This window comes from Pongo pygmaeus, chromosome 1, assembly GCF_028885625.2.
Source record: "Pongo pygmaeus isolate AG05252 chromosome 1, NHGRI_mPonPyg2-v2.0_pri, whole genome shotgun sequence".
NCBI classification, from domain to species: Eukaryota; Metazoa; Chordata; class Mammalia; order Primates; family Hominidae; genus Pongo; species Pongo pygmaeus.
The window spans coordinates 44,993,486-45,011,248 of NC_072373.2; the positions used below are offsets into that span (position 1 = coordinate 44,993,486).

The window sequence follows — 17,763 nt, forward strand, 5'->3', positions numbered from 1 at the left end:
CATTACACAGGTTTGAATTCTGACTTGCCACTTACTGCTTGTGAAGCCTGATTGATGCTCAGGGCCCTCTGTAAGCTGCAGTGAGGGTGAAATGTGAGAATGACCTGTGAGCAATCAGTAAATACCAGCAGGGAAGGAGCAGCCCACGGAGAGAAGTCCTAGGGCTCTGGGCTGCACAGATACTGCCATTTCCCTTGCAGCACCCTAAATCCTGGAGCCCCTGGGTCCGGAGGTAGTGGGAGCTGTCAAGTTCTACCTTCCTGCCAAGACTCAGGTGAAATATTCTTAGTGAGGTGGGACAGGGTCAGCGGTCCTCAGATCACACCCCTCATACTCTCACTTGAATGCATAGAGAGGAAGGCCTTCCACAGAGAAGATCAAGCAAGTCCCCAGGGGACCTGTGTCCGTGACTCCTGGCCCAGGAGCCCCACTCCCACCCAACAGAAAAGCACAATAAATGCTGTTTCCTGGCCCAGTCCCCAGACCCCCAACACATGACAACTGCCCGGGGTGGGGGTGGAAAGGACCCTCTGGGGGTTCCAGAAATCTGCTAGTTCCCAAGGAAGCCCTCAGATTTTCTACCCCTGCCTGGCAGGAGGGGCTGATACTGAGGGGGGCGAGTGGGTTCAGGATGCAGGCTGCTCTCAGATAAGAACCTTGAGGCAGTCCCGTGGGAGGGTTGGGTTTCCTGCCACCTCCTCCAGCCCCACCACACTCTTCCTTCCTCCCAGGCTCTCCCACCAGGCCCAGCCCCGTGGCCCAGCCTCACCACCTCCAGGTTTTGGCTGCACTTCAGTCTTAGATCTGAGAGGGCCTAGATCGGAGATTTGGTCCTCTCAGGATGTGGAGAACCCCTCACTCGAGTCCTCGCTGGACCTAGATGACCCTGGGCCCTGCACCTCCGCCAGCTTCTGCACATACTGCCCCGCTTATGCTCTTGTCCTCTCCTCTCCATTTCTGGCCTAGATTCCCAGCTCTGCTGAGGAAGGAAGTCCTTTTCCGGCTTCTGTTACCCAGCTGCTAAGGCCAGGCCCAGGCCTGCAGTGCTGGCCTGGAGGTAGTTCTCCCTCTGCCCCTCCTCTTGGGTTTCCTTGCTGATGAAGGTGTGATTTGGGAGAGAGAAAGAGGTTGGATCGCCGAGGGCTCCTAGGCCTTCTCTCTGAAAGGGGGAGTCTCACACGTGGGTGCTTGAGCAGGTGGGACTGGCATGCATTTGAGACTTTTCAAGAAGTAGAAATTTGTAAGGTTATTCACAAGCAGGCAGGGCCAACAGATGGAAGGTAGAAAAAGAAGTTGGGTGGGGACACTGATCTGGAGGCTTGGTGGGTTTGCCCCAAGTTCTTTTGGCCTCAGCACCCTAGTTGGTAGCATTGGAAGAGGGGTCACTCGCTGAGCTCCCATCCTGGAGCCTGAGCACAGGCAGACTCCAACATGTCTCTTCCTGGTTGTCCCCTATACAGAGGCCCAGAAGATAGGGCTTCAACAACTGCTCCCTGTGATGTGCCTCTGTTTCCCCGCTCTCTCCAACAGTTCCCAGCCCTGGAGTGAACCAGTGATTACCACACGGGTAATAAATACCTAAGAGAGTCAATATTTATACCGACCAAGGATTAAGTATATTAGGTGGCTTTTGTTTAGATAGACCTCTGTTCCTTCTCCTAAGCTCTACCATGACATTTTCTAGGAGCCAAAGTAGGGTACGACACAGGTACTACCCCCTTACTTAAACCTTTCTGTATCTCTCTCCCCAAGGCTAAGGTATGCATCTCCCTTGCCAGTGAATCCCCAGGATGCTAATGGTATTGTCCCTCTACCCTACCAGCAAGCATGCCTTGGGCAGTCATGAGTACATCCAATACTGCCGCAAGTTTGACATTGACATTCGGCTACAGCTGATGGAGCAGAAGGTTGTGCGCAGTGACCTGGCCCGGACGGTTCGTGTGAGGGTGGTGGAGGGTTGCCCAGGGCTGGGGAGGTGGAATGGGAATACAATATGGAACACATCAGGTGGGAGGGGGGTAGGAGTGCTGGGCTGAGATAAGGGCACAGCCCTTCTCTGAATAGGTCACTTCTTACACAGGTGAATGATGACCAGAGCCCCTCCACCTTGAACTACCTCGTTCATCTCCAAGAGAGGCCTGTCAAGCAGACTATCAGCAGGTGAGTGTGGGCACCATCTTGGATGTGCTCCAAACAGGAACTGTGCAGGGATCCCATCAGATGTGCCTGCTTGCCTTTCTGCCAGGGCTAAGGGATTCTTGCACGTGTCAGGGGTTGGGGCCCACACATCTTATCAGGGAAGATCCCCACTCCAGGCATGTTTCATCTCTTCCCTCTGGAACCTTGCCATCATTCTCTCCAGGCGAGAAGTGGCAGAATAGAAAGACTCTCCCTCCTTCAGTCTTCACAGGACATATAGAAAGAGTGGGAGCTCCTTTAAATCAGAGTGTGAGCTGAGGAGAGGGAGGGAGAAAATGGATTTCCCGGGGCACTGGGTCTTTCATGACCTCTCCTATGGTTTTTCCCTGCCCCCAACTCCCAGGCAGGCCCTGAGTCTTCTGTTCGACACTTACCACAATGAGGTGGATGCCTTCTTGCTGGCTGATGTGAGTACGAATCCAGGGGCTGGCCCTGCTGCCCGAAAGCTCCTCCTCTCCCCTTCCCCAGTCCTCCTGGGATCACCCAGCACTATGAGGGGTCTGGGTGGAGCCTGAAAATCTGTTGGCAGAGCACTTCTTTTTAACCCCTTGCTCATGGGCAAACTAAGACTACTAGATATTGGGCAACGGCAAACGCGTAGTCAGGGATTCTGCTCCTCTATAGAAGAAGCAGGGCGGAAACTGCATGCCGGTCCCATTCTCTGGAGTAGTATATCTCCAGAGCTAAGGAACCTAGAGCTGTCACCTCCCAGCTGCTGCACTTGATGTACACTGGAGCATGCATCCTGTGAGCAATGTCAGAAACCTCTGGTTTGAGAGGTTCTGTTTTGCTGTTATCGCAGGTAGGAAACCATCAGGAGGTAGAAGGTTTCACATGTAGGGAGGGCCAGAGCCCTCCCCACTTGGACTCACGCAGAGTCTCAAGCCTCAAAACCATGAGAGTCAACATTTGTCTTAAATGTCACAATGCCAAAGAAAATCTGACAGTGATCTTCAAAAACAATCCGTTGCTGAGTGTGATGGCCCACGCCTGTAATCCTAACCCTTTGGGAAACTGAGGTGGGAGAATTGCTTGAACCCCAAAGTTCAAGGCCAGCCTGGGAAACACAGCAAGACCCCATCTCTACAAAAAATACAAAAGTTAGCCAGGCATGGTGGCACACACCTGTAGCCCCAGCTACTCTGGAGGCTGAGGTGGGAAGATCGCTTGAGCCCAGGAGTTTGGGGCTGTAGTGAGCTATGATCACACCATTGCACTCCAGCCTGCATGTCAGAGTGAGACCCTATCTCAAAAAACAAAACAAAAACCAATCCCTGTCTCATTGATCCAGTTAATAGTAGTCATAAATGCTTCCTTTTTGAGGGGTTCAGCATTATGTCTAGTCACTGCCAGAATCCCTTCTCCAGCAGCCTGTGCTTGAACATTTCCAGTGATGTTGGGGAAGCTCTCTGAACACCTGTGCTGTGCTGGTCTGGCCCTTTGTTAGTAGCTACGATGGGTAGAGAAGTGTAAGAATTGTCATAGCCTTGGCCAGGTGTGGTGGCTCACGCCTGTAATCCCAGCACTTTGGGAGGCTGAGGTGGGCAGATCACCTGAGGTCAGGAGTTCGAGACCAGCCTGGCCAACATGGTGAAGCCCCATCTCTACTAAAAATACAAAAATTAGCTGGGCGTGGTGGCAGGTGCCTGTAATCCCAGCTACTCAGGAGGCTGAAGCGAGAGAATCGCTTGAACCTGGGAGGCAGAGGTTGCAGTGAGCCGAGATCGCACCATTGCACTCTAGCCTGGGTGACAGAGCAAGACTCCGTCTCAAAAAAAAAAAAAAAAAAAAAAAAAAAGTCATAGCCTTTGGGGAGCTTGTGTTCTTGTTAGAAAAATTGAATAGTAACACAAAGCTATTAGCAGACAGGACAGGATGGTAATAAATTAATTAAGGGCTCCTGGAGGATGCTAGAGGAAGGGGATTGGCCAGGGAGGGCTTTATGCAGGAAGTAGAATTTTAGCTGCTCTGTGATTTAAATGTACATAGGTAATCAGAGCTGGACAGGTGAGAGAATTCCAAATGAGAAAATTCCAGGAGCTAAAGTGCAGAGGGGAGGTTATGGCTGTGGCATGTCTGTAGAAATGAGATGAGATCTGTCTGGAAATTCTACAGGTCTCTGGGAGAGACCCTGTATATATGTGTCTAGTATAAGTAGACTAACTATAGAGAGAGGCTAGAGATAGGAGGAGCTTCAAGGGGAACGGCTGAAAGAATTGGGGCATGTGGGCATGGCCCATTGAATTCAGTGGGAGAGATTATTTGCTGATGCTGAATATTTGAAAATAAAATGTATTGCACATTTACCCCTGAGGATCATGAATCTCTCTACTCTTCCCAACTCTTTCCTTTAAAGACTGGGGTGGGGAGGGGTTGGAGACCAAGAGCATGAGAGCAGAGTCTGCCAGCCTCACTGTGCCACCTCCCACAGGGAGACTTCCCACTGAAGGCTGACAGGGTGGTCCAGTCCGTCAAGGCCATCTGCAATGCCCTGGCTGCCGTGGAAACCCCTGAGATCACCAATGCTCTCAACCAGCTGCCCCCCTGCCCCTCCCGCATGCAGCCTAAAATTCAGAAGGTAAAGGGGCCCAGGGTGCTAGCAGGGGGAAGGAGGAGGGGGATACTGCCAGGTAACTGAGTTGCCTGTTGCTAGGGTGTGTAGGTGTTCACTCACTAAAAAGGGGCTTCTCTCCACCTCCACCTTTTATGTTTAAGGAATTCAACCACAAGAGCTCTTCAGAAATGGATGCCAAGTGTGTCTCCTCTTCCTGAGGTTGAGGGAGAGCTACCTGGGACTGCTTGTTGAGAGCCCAGGCCAGTAAAGGCTTTATTCACAGTCACCAAGGCATTGCCTGACAGTCTGCATATCCATCAGGGTACAAAAACAAACCAGGAGGAAAATCTCTCTAGAGCCAGGGGCTCCGGGACTCCAGCAGGGGCTGTGTGCTCTGCAGACAGGGCCAGCACCATAGGCAGTGTGATCTGCAGCCGGGTAGCCTGAGGGTTGGGATATCTCAGAAGGGTGGACATGATGATTGCTATCCTCCGTCAGCTCACTCTGTCCATCAAACAGATCTGGTACAAACCATTACTCTATCCTCTCTGGGGATTCTCAGCTCCTCACATTGCAGCCCATTCTGGTCCAGATGAGCGCAGCTGTGAAAAGCCCTTCTTCCAGCTGTGACGAAAAAGGCTATGGCCCTGAAGCTCCCCTCCCTCTTCTTTTTCCCAACAGGATCCCAGCGTCTTGGCTGTGAGGGAAAACCGAGGTAAGGGAACTGCTCTCCATCTTCATCCAGTCGGGCTGCTGAAAACTGCAGTCTCTGCCCAGATTCCTTTTTCTGCCTGTCCCCCTTGATTTATGTGTTGGAGTTCGGCTGGGGGGTGTGTGTGTGTGTGTGTGTGTGTGTGTGTGTGTGTGTGTGTGTGTGTGTGTTCCTGTATGAGGTGTGGACACAGCTGGAGAGCACATTTCTTTCCACAAAGTGTTTTCTCATTATTTTTCCTACTCATTCCTCCTGGTGTCCCTGGGAGATGGTGATGAGGGGGTAGAAGTGTGGGAGTGGGGTGATGGGGCAGCACTAGCCCTGTGATCCAGATGGGAAGCCTCCCACTTGGGTAGATTGTGATTATTCTCCCAACAGCTCACACTTGCTACCTTTCCGATTTAGAGTGCGCCTTGGGAGAGGATGAGAAAGAATTTTCCCTATGATTTTTCTAGGATTCCCCTGTTGTGCCCTTCAAGCTGAACTTTGCCCTAGGACTGACCTGTATCCCTGGGATTCCTTTGTTTTGGTTTTGTTTTTTGTTTTGGCATCCCTGGGATTCTTATGGTGATTCCCAGTCTTTCGGATTTCATAGACCAGTAAAATGTCCCTCAAAGTATTTGGGGGACCAAGAGAGAATTGGCAGCCTTTTACTTGGCCGAACTTTTTTGACCTTTGCTTTTTTGAAGCAATTGACAATAATTATTAACATTGTTTCCTAAAAGAAAGGATATTTTAATGCTAAGTAGCAATACGTAAAAATAAGGATTATGTTTAACATTGTATAACTGTCATTTTATGAAAAGCTCATGACATGCTTCTGCTTTTTTCTCATTTCACCGCAGATGGGTGAACTTTGTCATAGCTATTAGAGACTGACTAGCATTTGGGGACCACTGTCTTAGGCCATCCCATTCTAGCCAGTGCCATGGCAACAAGGTAGGGCTTGTGGAGGCCTCATGACTTTCCCTTCTGACCCCTTCCCTTCCCAGAGAAGGTCGTGGAAGCCCTGACCGCTGCCATCTTGGACCTGGTGGAGCTGTACTGCAACACATTCAATGCAGACTTCCAGACGGCAGTGTCCGGGAGCCGCAAGCATGACCTGGTCCAGGAGGCCTGCCATTTCGCCAGGTCCCTGGCCTTCACTGTCTATGCCACCCACCGCATCCCCATCATCTGGGCTACCAGGTGAGCCCAGGGCTGAGTAGCCGCTAGGGAGCAAGCTGAGTTTGACTTCCACCAGGGCTTTTTCCTATCTGCATGTAATACCACTGTCCTAAGTCTTAGGATGTGTGGCATTGTGTGACATTGTGGTGCAATGGGGCTGTGGGGGTGAGCCAAGTGCCTGAGGAGGACTTGGGCTGGGGACATCCTAGGGGAGAGAGGAGGTCCCTTAGGAGATGAAGAAGATCCTGTTATTCCCTCTTGGTGCTGGCTGCCTCTGCATCCCTGCCCCATCCAGATCCAAGACCAGTGGAAGGAGACGTGGCAACAGATGGCTGATTCCCAGATAGAGTGCATGCTCCCTGGCCAGTGGGAGGGGGCGGGGAGGTGGGATTGACCCTTTGTCTGGGTTTCTCTAGGCCTGCAGGGGTGGGTGGAGGAGGATGTTCTTTTGGTAAAATCCTCAGCGCCTCTGCCTCTGTTGGGTCCCCAGCATCCAAGGCCTGAGGGAATAGGCACTGGGCCCTACCCCGCCCCTGCCGGTCCCGTTTCCCCAACCCCCTTCCCCTTCTCTCTTTGTTCCTCATTTAATGTATTCCTCTGGGCGATTGGCAGAGAACAAAGGAGGCAGCCTGGGAAACCAGGGCCTTCTCTGACCTCTTCTGTCAGGCACCTGTCATGAGCCACAGGGACCCCCGTGTGTTGGCATTCATGTCGGCATATGTCGTCTTCCTCCCCCACCCTTCTCACTTGCGCATGCACGTGCGTGCACACACACGCACACACACACAGACACTCCATGGGCTGGAGCTTTCTATAAAGAGGCTGGGTGGCCGGTTCCCATTAAAGAAAGAAAAACCACAAGGCTCAGCGTGGAGCCTAAAACCGAGCAGAGGAATCTAGATTGAGTTGCTTTGGCCTGAGCACATTTCCTTACATCCAGTTTGGCTGTCCTATCCGGAGATCCTGTGTTACAGCCCTCAGAGACTGAGAGTCTTACCAGGGGAAATGGATTTTGGCCTTAGAGGGACGCATAGGTTTGGGTGATTGGTTTTGGGGGCTGGGTGTCCTGACCTGCTCCCTTTCTTTTGTAGCTATGAAGATTTCTACCTCTCCTGCTCCCTCAGCCACGGCGGCAAGGAGCTGTGCAGCCCCCTGCAGACTCGAAGAGCTCACTTCTCCAAGTACCTCTTCCACCTCATCATCTGGGACCAGCAGTAAGCCCTTCCCCCAGACTTCGATGCCCAGGCCACTGCAGACCTGCTCAGCCTCTGAAATATCCCTGGGGCCAGATAACTAGTCCAGGACTAATGATAAAACCAGGCTTCCTTGTTAACCCTAACTGGACAAGTCATTCAACCTCTTGAGTCTCCACTTCCCTGACTCTTTTTTTTTTTTTTTTTGAGAGGGAGCCTCGCTTTGTTGCCCAAGCTGGAGTGCAGTGGTGCGATCTCGGCTCACTGCAAGCTCTGCCTCCTGGGTTCACGCCATTCTCCTGCCTCAGCCTCCCGAGTAGCTGGGACTACAGGCGCCCACCACCACGCCCAGCTAATTTTTTTGTATTTTTAGCAGAGATGGGGTTTCCATGTGTTAGCTAGGATGGTCTCCATCTCTTGACCTTGAGATTCGCCCGCCTCGGCCTCCCAAAGTGCTGAGATTACAGGCGTGAGCCACCGTGCCCGGCCTCCCCTTCCCTGACTCTTAAAGGAGCCAAGTATAATTACCACCTCTCAAGTTGTCATGAGGATCCAATGAGAAGTATCTATAAAGGCTCTTTGTAAACCATAAAAAACATATAAATTTTAGTTATTGACCGGGAGTGGTGGCTCACGCCTGTAATCCCAGCACTTTGGGAGGCTGAGGCGGGCAGATCACCTGAGGTAGGGAGTTCAAGACCAGCCTGACCAACATGGAGAAACCATCTCTACTAAAAAAAATACAAAATAGCCGGGCATGGTGGCGCATGCCTGTAATCCCAGCTACTAGGGAGGCTGAGGCAGGAGAATCGCTTGAACCCAGGAGGTGGAGGTTGTAGTGAGCCGAGATTGTGCCATTGCACTCCAGCCTGGGCAACAAAAGCAAAATTCTGTCTCAAAAAAAAAAAAAAAAAAAATTAAATGTTAGTTGTTAATTTTAATAATACTTTATTTTTTGATCTTGTCTCCCTTAAAGAGTTTAACTAGTTGGAGGGCTTCTCATCCTCTCCTTTCTTCCCTCAGTTCCTGTAGACTATGGAGAGGAGACTGTGCTTTTCCCTTTATATATAGAGAAGGGAGGGTTGTCTAGAGAAAGAATATTGAGCTTGGATTCCCAGGAGTGAGCCTCTATTTCTAGCTCTGTCTCGAATACTACTTTCTCTCTATTCTTTCTGTGCCTCATTTTCTCAAACTGAGAAATGGGGACATTTGTTTCACTCAGAGGCAGTTATGGCATCGAGATGAGATAGGTGGGTTATAAATATAAATATGAAACCAAAAGCACAAGGTAGTATTAATCACCACATGTAAACAATAATTTGGTGTCGGGAAGGTAGGCGTCAGCCAAGCAAAGCAGGAAGGAAACGGAGGAGAGGGTGCCTTGCTTGAATGGGGGCACCTCAGGGGTTTTCCTGCCCTGTGCCTCGTCTGTGCTATGCTCTACCTTCCTTCCAGTCAGTCAGAAAATCCCCTGTTTGCTGCCCCCCAGCTTTGCTTCCCCACACTGACTATATTAGAGTCCTCATTTGCAGAGCAGCACTGCAAGCTAAGTATTTGGAGCACAGATTAAAGAGACTGAGGAGGGTCCTGGGGAGGCCGAGGATGCAAAATAGATAGATGAAGAATCTGGAGATGCTGGAAGAGGTGGGTCCCTTTACAGATGGACAACTGGGAAAATGGACCCTTTCTCATGCCCTTCACACTTAGGTAATTCTTAGAGCAATAAAGGTGTATATGGCTGGGCACGATGGCTCACACCTGTAGTCACCGCACTTTGGGAGGCCAAGGTGGGATGATCACTTGAGCTCAGGAATTTGAGACCAGCCTGGGCAACACAAAGAGGCCTTATCTCTACTAAAAAATTATTTTAGATGAGCCGAGTGTGGTGGCATGCATCTGTAGTCCTAGCTACTTAAGAGGCTGAGGTGGGAGAGTCACTTGAGCCTGGGAGGTCGAGGCTGCAGTGAGTCATGATCACACCACTGCACTCTAGCCTGGGCAACAGAGTGAGACCCTATCTTAAAAAAAAAAAAAATGGCTCACGGGGTGTGCATTAAAGGTCCTTAAGCAAACAACTGCCAGGACAGGAGAAACTCCTTGCAGGCAGAGGATAGCTGCATTAAATGGCCCTTGAGTTCCACCATTCCCTTGGAATTTTTTGGTCACAATTACTGCTGCTGTCAAGAGAAGGGGTGCCAGCCTGGGCAACAAGGGAGACCCAATCTCAACAAAAAATACAAAAAATTAGCCGAGTGTGGTGGCATACACCTGTGATCCCAGCTACTTAGGAGGCTGAGGTGGGAGAATCACTTGAGCCTGGGAGGTCAAGGCTGCAGTGAGCATCCAGCCTTGGCAACAGAGCGAGACCCTGTCTCAAAAAAAAAAGGGTGCTGTACAGTGTTCTGGCCCAGGAGGACTTTAAAAAATTGGCCTTAAATCCTTATCTCATACAGTATCAGAGGTAGAGAGGCAGCCCAGCCTGCCCCATGAGTTTGATTTTGTTCCCTGAGATCCCTACCTTGAATTTTAAAGGGCCAGTCCCCTGCCTAGAGCCTTGTGAAGGGCATTATCTTGCACTGCCCATCCAGATACCCCGAATGAGACTTCTTGGCCCTTCATGGTCAAGACCAGGACATTTGGGGGAAGGCGTGCTAGCATTCAGAGGACAGGCTTTGGGCCAGTCATTCTTTCCTTCCTACTGTAGTTGCAGCCTCAGGCAGGTCTTTCAACCTAGAATGGTAGCGATAATAGGGCCTACCCTACAGGATTGTTTGAGGAGCAGTTAGGACCCTGTAAATAAAGTACTTGGCACAGGCTTCTTAGCTGGGGAGTCCTGTTGGTTTTGGTTTCTCTGTTCCAAGTGACTGACAGACTGGCTGATACGTGGGGATACGTGCGCATGAAAATACTATCTGTATAAGCCAGTACCAGTGCAGTAACCACAGCATCACATAGCAAAAAGTACACAGTGTGCACACAAATCATGCAGGTGAAGCTATGTTCCCCTTTTCCCTGATGAGAAACTGAGGCACAGAGATGGGAATTAAGTTGCCCAGGATTGTGAGTGGTGGAACCAGGACTGGAGCCAACCAGCACATTCCAGGAATCCTTCCTGGAGGAGGCAGCCTGTGTGATATGATGTTGTTGAATGGGCTGCAGGAAGGAGAGGGGTTTCTCAGGGAGGAAGGTAAGGGCCGCAGCCAACATAATGGTTATCCTGACCAGCCCTGGGTGAAGGTCTGTGGGAGAGGTTGTGGAATACCAGATATACCCAAGGACTGAAGAGAAGAGGGCCTTGGCTCACTCTGGTTTCACTCATAAAGTCTTCTCACTCCCCTTTTCCTTAAGACATGAAGCTGGAATCTTCTTCCTTGGGCGAAAAGAAAGGGCTCAGGACCAGCTCCCTCTCCCCTTTGCTATGGGGTCAGCTGATTCTCTGCCCCACTGTAGCGGTCCAGGGATCAGCTAACTCTCAAAATAGGCTAAGCAGCCGTGCTTTGTCACCTCCAGCCAAGCCCTGGCCTGGCATGTCTGCTGGCTGCTGGAGGGGCCCTAATTATAGCTGTGGGCCCCCAGGGTAGAGGCAGCTGGGACAGAGCGGGCTCTGCCAGTCTGTGGTGGGCTGGAGGGAGTGCCTCACTTAGGTGGAGATTCCTCTGGAGGACAGCGGTGGAGGCAGGCTGCTTTATCATGAAACTGCTAACCTTGGGGGTGGCCGCCCTGCCTCTGTGCCCTCTGGCATAGAAGTTGCTGGGCCCTGGGCTGGCCAGGAGGGTGTGACAGTATGGACTTTGGCCCAGGGACAGCTTCCCCGAAAGGTAACGTGGGTCCTCCCTGCCTTTACACAGCTCCCCTCCCCTGTGTACTTCACCCCACCCAGCAGTTCCTTATCTTGAGCTTAGAGGGAGTGGCTAGGTGTGATTCAGACTGAGAGACCTGGAGAGAACTTATGGGCTTGAATAGTGGTGGGGCTTATGTGTCTCAGTTCTCTTGGCCCTTCCATTGGCTTTCTCATCACTGGGGGACTTGGAGAAACCCCTCCTCTTTGTCCCTTTGGCTTTGAATCTGTTTGGGGGTGGGAGTGAGAAAAACCCATTGTGTGTCCCTGGGGCTAGGTGAAGGGGACTCCTATGAGGACAAGTGAGAGGGCTGTGGGGGAGGGTGAACCGAGGGCAGAGAACATGGTGCTTCTTCCTGGTGGCTCTCAGCAGCAAGAAGTGGGGGAGGGATGGGGACTGTCAAATGGAAAAGGAGGACAAAAGGAGTAGCTTTGTGGACCCTCTGCGGAAATTCTAAAACAATGAAAGGAGCAAGGCTGACAACATGGGACGTGTCATCACCTGAACTCTGAGGTGGCTCTGCTAAGCAAGTTCTGTCCAGGCACCATGGGTACCCTCAAAATCGGGATGTTTGCCTCACTCTACTGCAAAGCTCCAAGGACACCACATTGTGCTTCTGGGAATATCCAGTGGGGATTTCGCCTAGTTTGGGACCTCTCCTGGTTCTGCAGGAGGAGGGCTTCCTCAGGGAGTATGTCTGAACCCTGAGAAGGAGGCTGTATCCTCAGCCTCAGCCTCAGCCTGACTTCCTGGGCCACCTGTTGCTTGATGCCACAGGAGTGGCCCCTCCTAATTTGACTTCCTGTCCTCCATAGGATCTGCTTCCCAGTGCAGGTGAACCGGCTGCCTCGGGAGACACTGCTGTGTGCCACTCTCTATGCTCTGCCCATCCCCCCACCGGGGAGCTCCTCAGAGGCCAACAAGCAGCGGCGGGTGCCTGAAGCCCTGGGCTGGGTCACCACACCACTCTTCAACTTCAGGCAGTATGTGAGCCCCAGGGTACAGCTTCTTGGCCTTGGAAGGGGAGGAGGGGGACAGAGAAAGGGGCCTGGCTGCTGCACTGGCCAGTGTGCCTTGGGAAAGTTGGCCATGTGGGGCTCACTGGTGGAGTCCGGGGGATCCCCAAGCACAGAACTGGTGACCAGAACTATTGGTGTAACCAAGAGTCACTGAGCGGTTCTGGTAGCACAGGACCATGTTGAGGATACATGGAAAAGCAATGCTTGGGTAATAGATCATCTGGTCTTGTCATTGGAAGAACCTTAGAGATCATCTAGCCCAGTCTTCCCACCTCATGAAGGCATCCCTGCCACCAAGTCATCCAGACCAGGGTGTGGTTAGCTCACAAGTCCTCTTGGAGGGTGTGAGCTTTTACGGGACTTGGGAGAAGGAAGAGGCTATGGTCTATGGGGAGAATGAGGGGAGTTGGATGGTGGCTTCAAACAGAAAAGGCAGATTTTTGGATTGGGGGAGCAGGAGAAATACTCTCTGCTTAGCCATTTTAGCGGCTCTTCCCACTCTCCCTCCTTCTTAGGGTCCTGACCTCTGGCCGGAAGCTTCTGGGTTTGTGGCCAGCAACACAGGAAAACCCCAGTGCCCGTTGGAGTGCCCCTAATTTCCACCAGCCAGACAGTGTCATCCTGCAGGTGAGGCTTTAGCCCTTCGCTCCCACTCACCAGCAAGACCATTCCAGTCAACTCTACATTTTTCTCCTGGAGATTTGGGCTGGGACAGCAGGAGAGAGTGCTAGAACTTCAAGCATGGGAGGATGATGTGACTGAAGCAACTGAGGGAATATGGTTAGATGTGGATTGTGAGGTGAGCTGTGGGGTATCCATCTCCCATCTCCTGGAGGTTAAATTGATTTTGTGGAGCCTGAAGATGGGGTCTGAGACCCTCTGCATTCAGGGCTCAGCTTCTGAGTCCCTTGTATTGAATCTTCATACTTCTAAGTCTGACCAAACCTGACCTGTGCCCTCTTGGGGCCTGAGGGGACACCTTTCCCCCTGCCAGTGACTCAGTGCTTTGGCAGGATGGACCTATTCTCCAGGGAGAAGAGGAGGAGCTGGTCATGCCCAAGGTGTAGTTCTCAGTTCCCAGCTTCCCTTGTGATTATGAGATACTTTGGTATGGAGTATGAATGTTGACATAGAATGAAAGCTCCCTGAGGCAGGTATTTTTTTTTTTTTTGAGACAGGATCTCTGTCACCCAGGCTGGAATGCAATGGCACAATCTTGGCTCACTGCAACCTCTGCCTCCCAGGCAAAAATCATCCTCCCACTTCAGCCTCCCAAGTAGATGAGACTACAGGCGCACACCACCACACCCGGCTAATTTTTGTCTGTCTTATTTACTACTTTATGCCCAGACTCTAGAAAATGCCTGGCACATGTTAGGATTCGATAGATATTTGTTGAACGAGGCCGGGTGTGGTGGCTCACGCCTATAATCCCAGCACTTTGGGAGGCCGAGGCAGGGGGGGATCACTTGAGGTCAGGAGTTCGAGACCAACCTGGCCAACATGGTGATACCCTGTCTCTACTAGAAATACAAAAATTAGCTGGTTGTGGTGGTGTCTGCCTGTAATCCAAGGTACTCAGGAAGCTGAGGCATGAGAACCACTTGAACCCGGGAGGCAGAGGTTGCAGTGAGCTGAGATCACACCCTTGCACTCCAGCCTGGGTGACAGAGCAAGACTTTGTCTCAAAATAAATAAATAAATGAATAAATAAATAAGTTTGTTGAATGAAAGAAAGTAGACCTCCTTTGGAGACTTGGCTCACTCAGCTCTGATACTTTAGTAGGATGAACATCTGGTGGCATAGAGTAGGGACCGAGTGTCCCAGGGCCTTCTCCTAGTGTGTGGTCTTGCCTCCCCTCTGGCAGCAGTGTCCTCTGGCACCCCATGGAAGGCTCCCTGGACTCAGCCTGGATGCACCCCGTGTTTCAGCTGGGTGACACCTCTGTTCAGAGTTCTGGCTGGGGCTTGTCCCCTCACCCCTCACCAAGGTGCATCTCCACTGAACCTCTTCCTCACATGTCCATTCTTTTTCTCTTTTTGTTTCCCTCTCATTTTTTGCTGAGAGTTATAGCTGGAAAGGACTTTAGAGATCACCAAGTCTAACTGGGCTATTTTACAAAGAACCTGAGGGAAAGTGAGGGAGGGACAAGGCTGGAATGCTGGGGTGAGAGAGAGAAGCTGGGAGTCCACACACACTGCCTGTTTTCTCTCCTCACATCCCTGATCTCATCCCCCAGATTGACTTCCCCACCTCGGCCTTTGACATCAAGTTCACCAGCCCCCCTGGAGACAAGTTCAGCCCCCGCTATGAGTTTGGCAGCCTCCGGGAAGAAGACCAGCGCAAGCTTAAAGACATCATGCAGAAGGAGTCCTTGTACTGGTGAGACCTGGGCCCCCACTGAATCTGTCATGTTTCATCTGACCTCCCAGCACTGAGTCTCCGTCCTGCTTTGGGAGTGGAGGTGGGAAAGGGTGGGCGTTGCCACCTCAGCAGGAAGTGGAGGCAGCCCCCAGGCCTTTCTCCATCAGCTGACACTAGGAAAAGCAGAGAGGTCAAGGTCAGGAAATTAGATCTGAGAATACCCAAGTCCCCACCCCAGGGACTTGGTCCAGACTCAGCTACCCAGGAGGACCAGAGCTCTGCCCCACATCCCAGATGTGCTGTCTACTACCTTCTGTCCACTGGGGCAACTGGCCCCACCATCCTGCCCCCACCTCTTGCTCTCACCTCCTGCCCCTTCCACACCAACAGCCTTTGAATTTTTCTGGCCCTGTCACTTTCCAAAAAGGATCAGGTGTCAAGGCAAGCTGGCAGCTCTCAGGGGTAAGCGAGTCCAGGCTGATCTCATCCTTGGGGCTGCTGCTTTCACAGGATTGGAGAAGGAGGGGTGAGAACAGAACTGGAGGAGCCGGAGGGACCTGGTTCTGCTGCCTGCTCTCTGTTTACCTCTCTGGCTCCTGCGCAGCCCTGTGCGTGTGTTGTGGGTTGGGCGGGGGGGCATGAGAGAGATGGGGCTCATCTCTGTCCCTGATGTCCACCCCAAGTAGCTGGAGTGGCTGAGTGACCGCAGACCTCCCTTCCCCCACTCTGCCGACTACACTTCATTAGCCCCTCAGCTCCCTTCTCCCATTAGACACCTGATCTCAGGCAAGGCCCAATTAGCTGCAGGTCCTTGAAAGCCGACAGCTGGTCCCTGGAGGCCCCAGGAGGACTCTCAGCAGCCCAGACCCTGGTGTTGGGGGACCACTGCCCTCTGGTGGTTCTATTGATGGTGGTGCCCTCAGGGCATCCGCAGGAGGGGTAGCAGATTCGGTGCCCTTGGCTCATGCAGTCTCTGTCCAAGATGTCCCTGAGTTGGGATCAAAGATAGGATTTGGGCTCTGGTTCCCGAACTTTGATTCATATTGGAATCACCTGGTGATCTGTGGCATACACCGATGCCTGGCTTCCCCAGCCATTTGGACTTAACTGGTATCAGGTGTGACCCAGGCACGGCGAGGGGGTTCACCCATCCCCTCAAGTGGCTGTCATATGCAGCAAAGCTTGGGAACCACTGAATTGCAGTGTGTGCAGCACTCCCTTGAGGGTAAGGGCTGCACCCCCTGGCTGACGCTGTTCTCTCCCACTGCACCCTACCCTCCCACCACCTTCTCCTTTCTGCGTGCCCGCCAGGCTCACTGATGCTGACAAGAAGCGCCTGTGGGAGAAGCGATATTACTGCCACTCGGAGGTGAGCTCGCTCCCCCTGGTGCTCGCCAGTGCCCCCAGCTGGGAGTGGGCTTGCCTGCCTGACATCTATGCTCTCCTGAAGCAGTGGACCCACATGAACCACCAGGATGCCCTGGGGCTCCTGCATGCCACGTGAGTTGTAACATCCGCCTTTTCTGACCATGTGTCCTTGTAGAAGCCAGGGCACGACATTGCCCATCACTGATCTGAGCCAGCCCTGGGGGAAAATGGTAAAGTGGGTGTGGATATTCAGGGATTTTCCATTTCTCCTTTTTGCTTTTTCTTTCTCATTTTTCCCTGCAATGTTATATTGTCATTTTTCAAACATACAACAAAATTGAAAATTGTGCAGTGAATACCCATGTGCCCACCACCTAGATTCTATCGTTAGCATTTGCTCTGTGTGCTGGATTGCGTACATTTCATTTATCCATCCCTGTATCCATCCATCTATCCATCTTATTTTTTATGTTTTTTTTTTTTTCTGAGACAGGGTCTTGCTCTGTCACCCAGGCTGGAGTGCAGTGGCATGCATATGGCTCACTGCAGCCTCGACCTCCTGGGCTCAAGCACTCCTCCTGCCCCAGCCTCCAAGTAGCTGGAACAACAAGTGCACAGTGTACACCACCACACCTGACTAATTTTTTAAATTTTTTTTGTAGAGATAAAGTCTCACTATGTTGCCCAGGCTGGTTTCAAACTCCTGGGTTCAAGCAATCCTCCCTCCTTGGCCTCCCAAAAATGCTGGGATTATAGGTGTGAGCTACCATGCCCAGCCTTTTTATACATTTTGAAGTAAATTACAGACACCATTAAACTCCCTGCTTTGGCAGGCACATCATTAACTAGAGCTCGATGTTTGTTCTGTTTTTTTTTTGTTTTTTTTTTTCTTTTGGGGCAACATTTATACATAAGCAAATACCCAAAGTTTACCTGTACATTGGCTGAGTTTTGACAAATGCATACACCTGAGTAACTGAAGTCCTTATTACTTAGTTTTATTTTAACCATTGCCCATTCCCTCTTTCTCTTGAAGGGTTCTCTTGGGACCCAAGGCTTCCAGTCTCAGATCTGTTAGGGCTGCCTTTTCTAGATGGTACCCAGGATTTCCTGCCTATTTCTCGCCACTCTCAGTAATCAAAATGTACCTATTCATGTGACCTGCCTTAAGGAGTTTTTGAGCCAATGGTTTTGTTAATCTCTGCTAAACTAATTCTGCCAAGGTTTATTGGCTTATATAAAATTCTGTGATTTTCTGTTATTTGCGTGGTACATTTTGCATTAAAGGATGTTAACAAGACAAAATAATGCTTTTACCCACATCAGGGCCCTCCGATGGCAGGAATT

The 17,763-nt window shown here is 51.4% G+C and overlaps 1 protein-coding gene across 1 annotated transcript in view; it reads left to right on the plus strand.

Annotated features, from left to right (window-relative positions):
• Positions 1 to 17,763, plus strand: part of PIK3C2B (phosphatidylinositol-4-phosphate 3-kinase catalytic subunit type 2 beta) — a 74,954-nt gene that overhangs the window by 32,368 nt on the left and 24,823 nt on the right. The window contains exons 6-16 of the mRNA XM_054446414.2: positions 1,823 to 1,934; positions 2,081 to 2,160; positions 2,543 to 2,606; positions 4,631 to 4,777; positions 5,435 to 5,468; positions 6,458 to 6,653; positions 7,724 to 7,846; positions 12,480 to 12,647; positions 13,199 to 13,310; positions 14,924 to 15,066; positions 16,360 to 16,548. Of these exons, the coding sequence (XP_054302389.1) occupies positions 1,823 to 1,934; positions 2,081 to 2,160; positions 2,543 to 2,606; positions 4,631 to 4,777; positions 5,435 to 5,468; positions 6,458 to 6,653; positions 7,724 to 7,846; positions 12,480 to 12,647; positions 13,199 to 13,310; positions 14,924 to 15,066; positions 16,360 to 16,548 (1,368 nt within the window). The remainder of the gene's footprint in view (positions 1 to 1,822; positions 1,935 to 2,080; positions 2,161 to 2,542; positions 2,607 to 4,630; positions 4,778 to 5,434; positions 5,469 to 6,457; positions 6,654 to 7,723; positions 7,847 to 12,479; positions 12,648 to 13,198; positions 13,311 to 14,923; positions 15,067 to 16,359; positions 16,549 to 17,763) is intronic.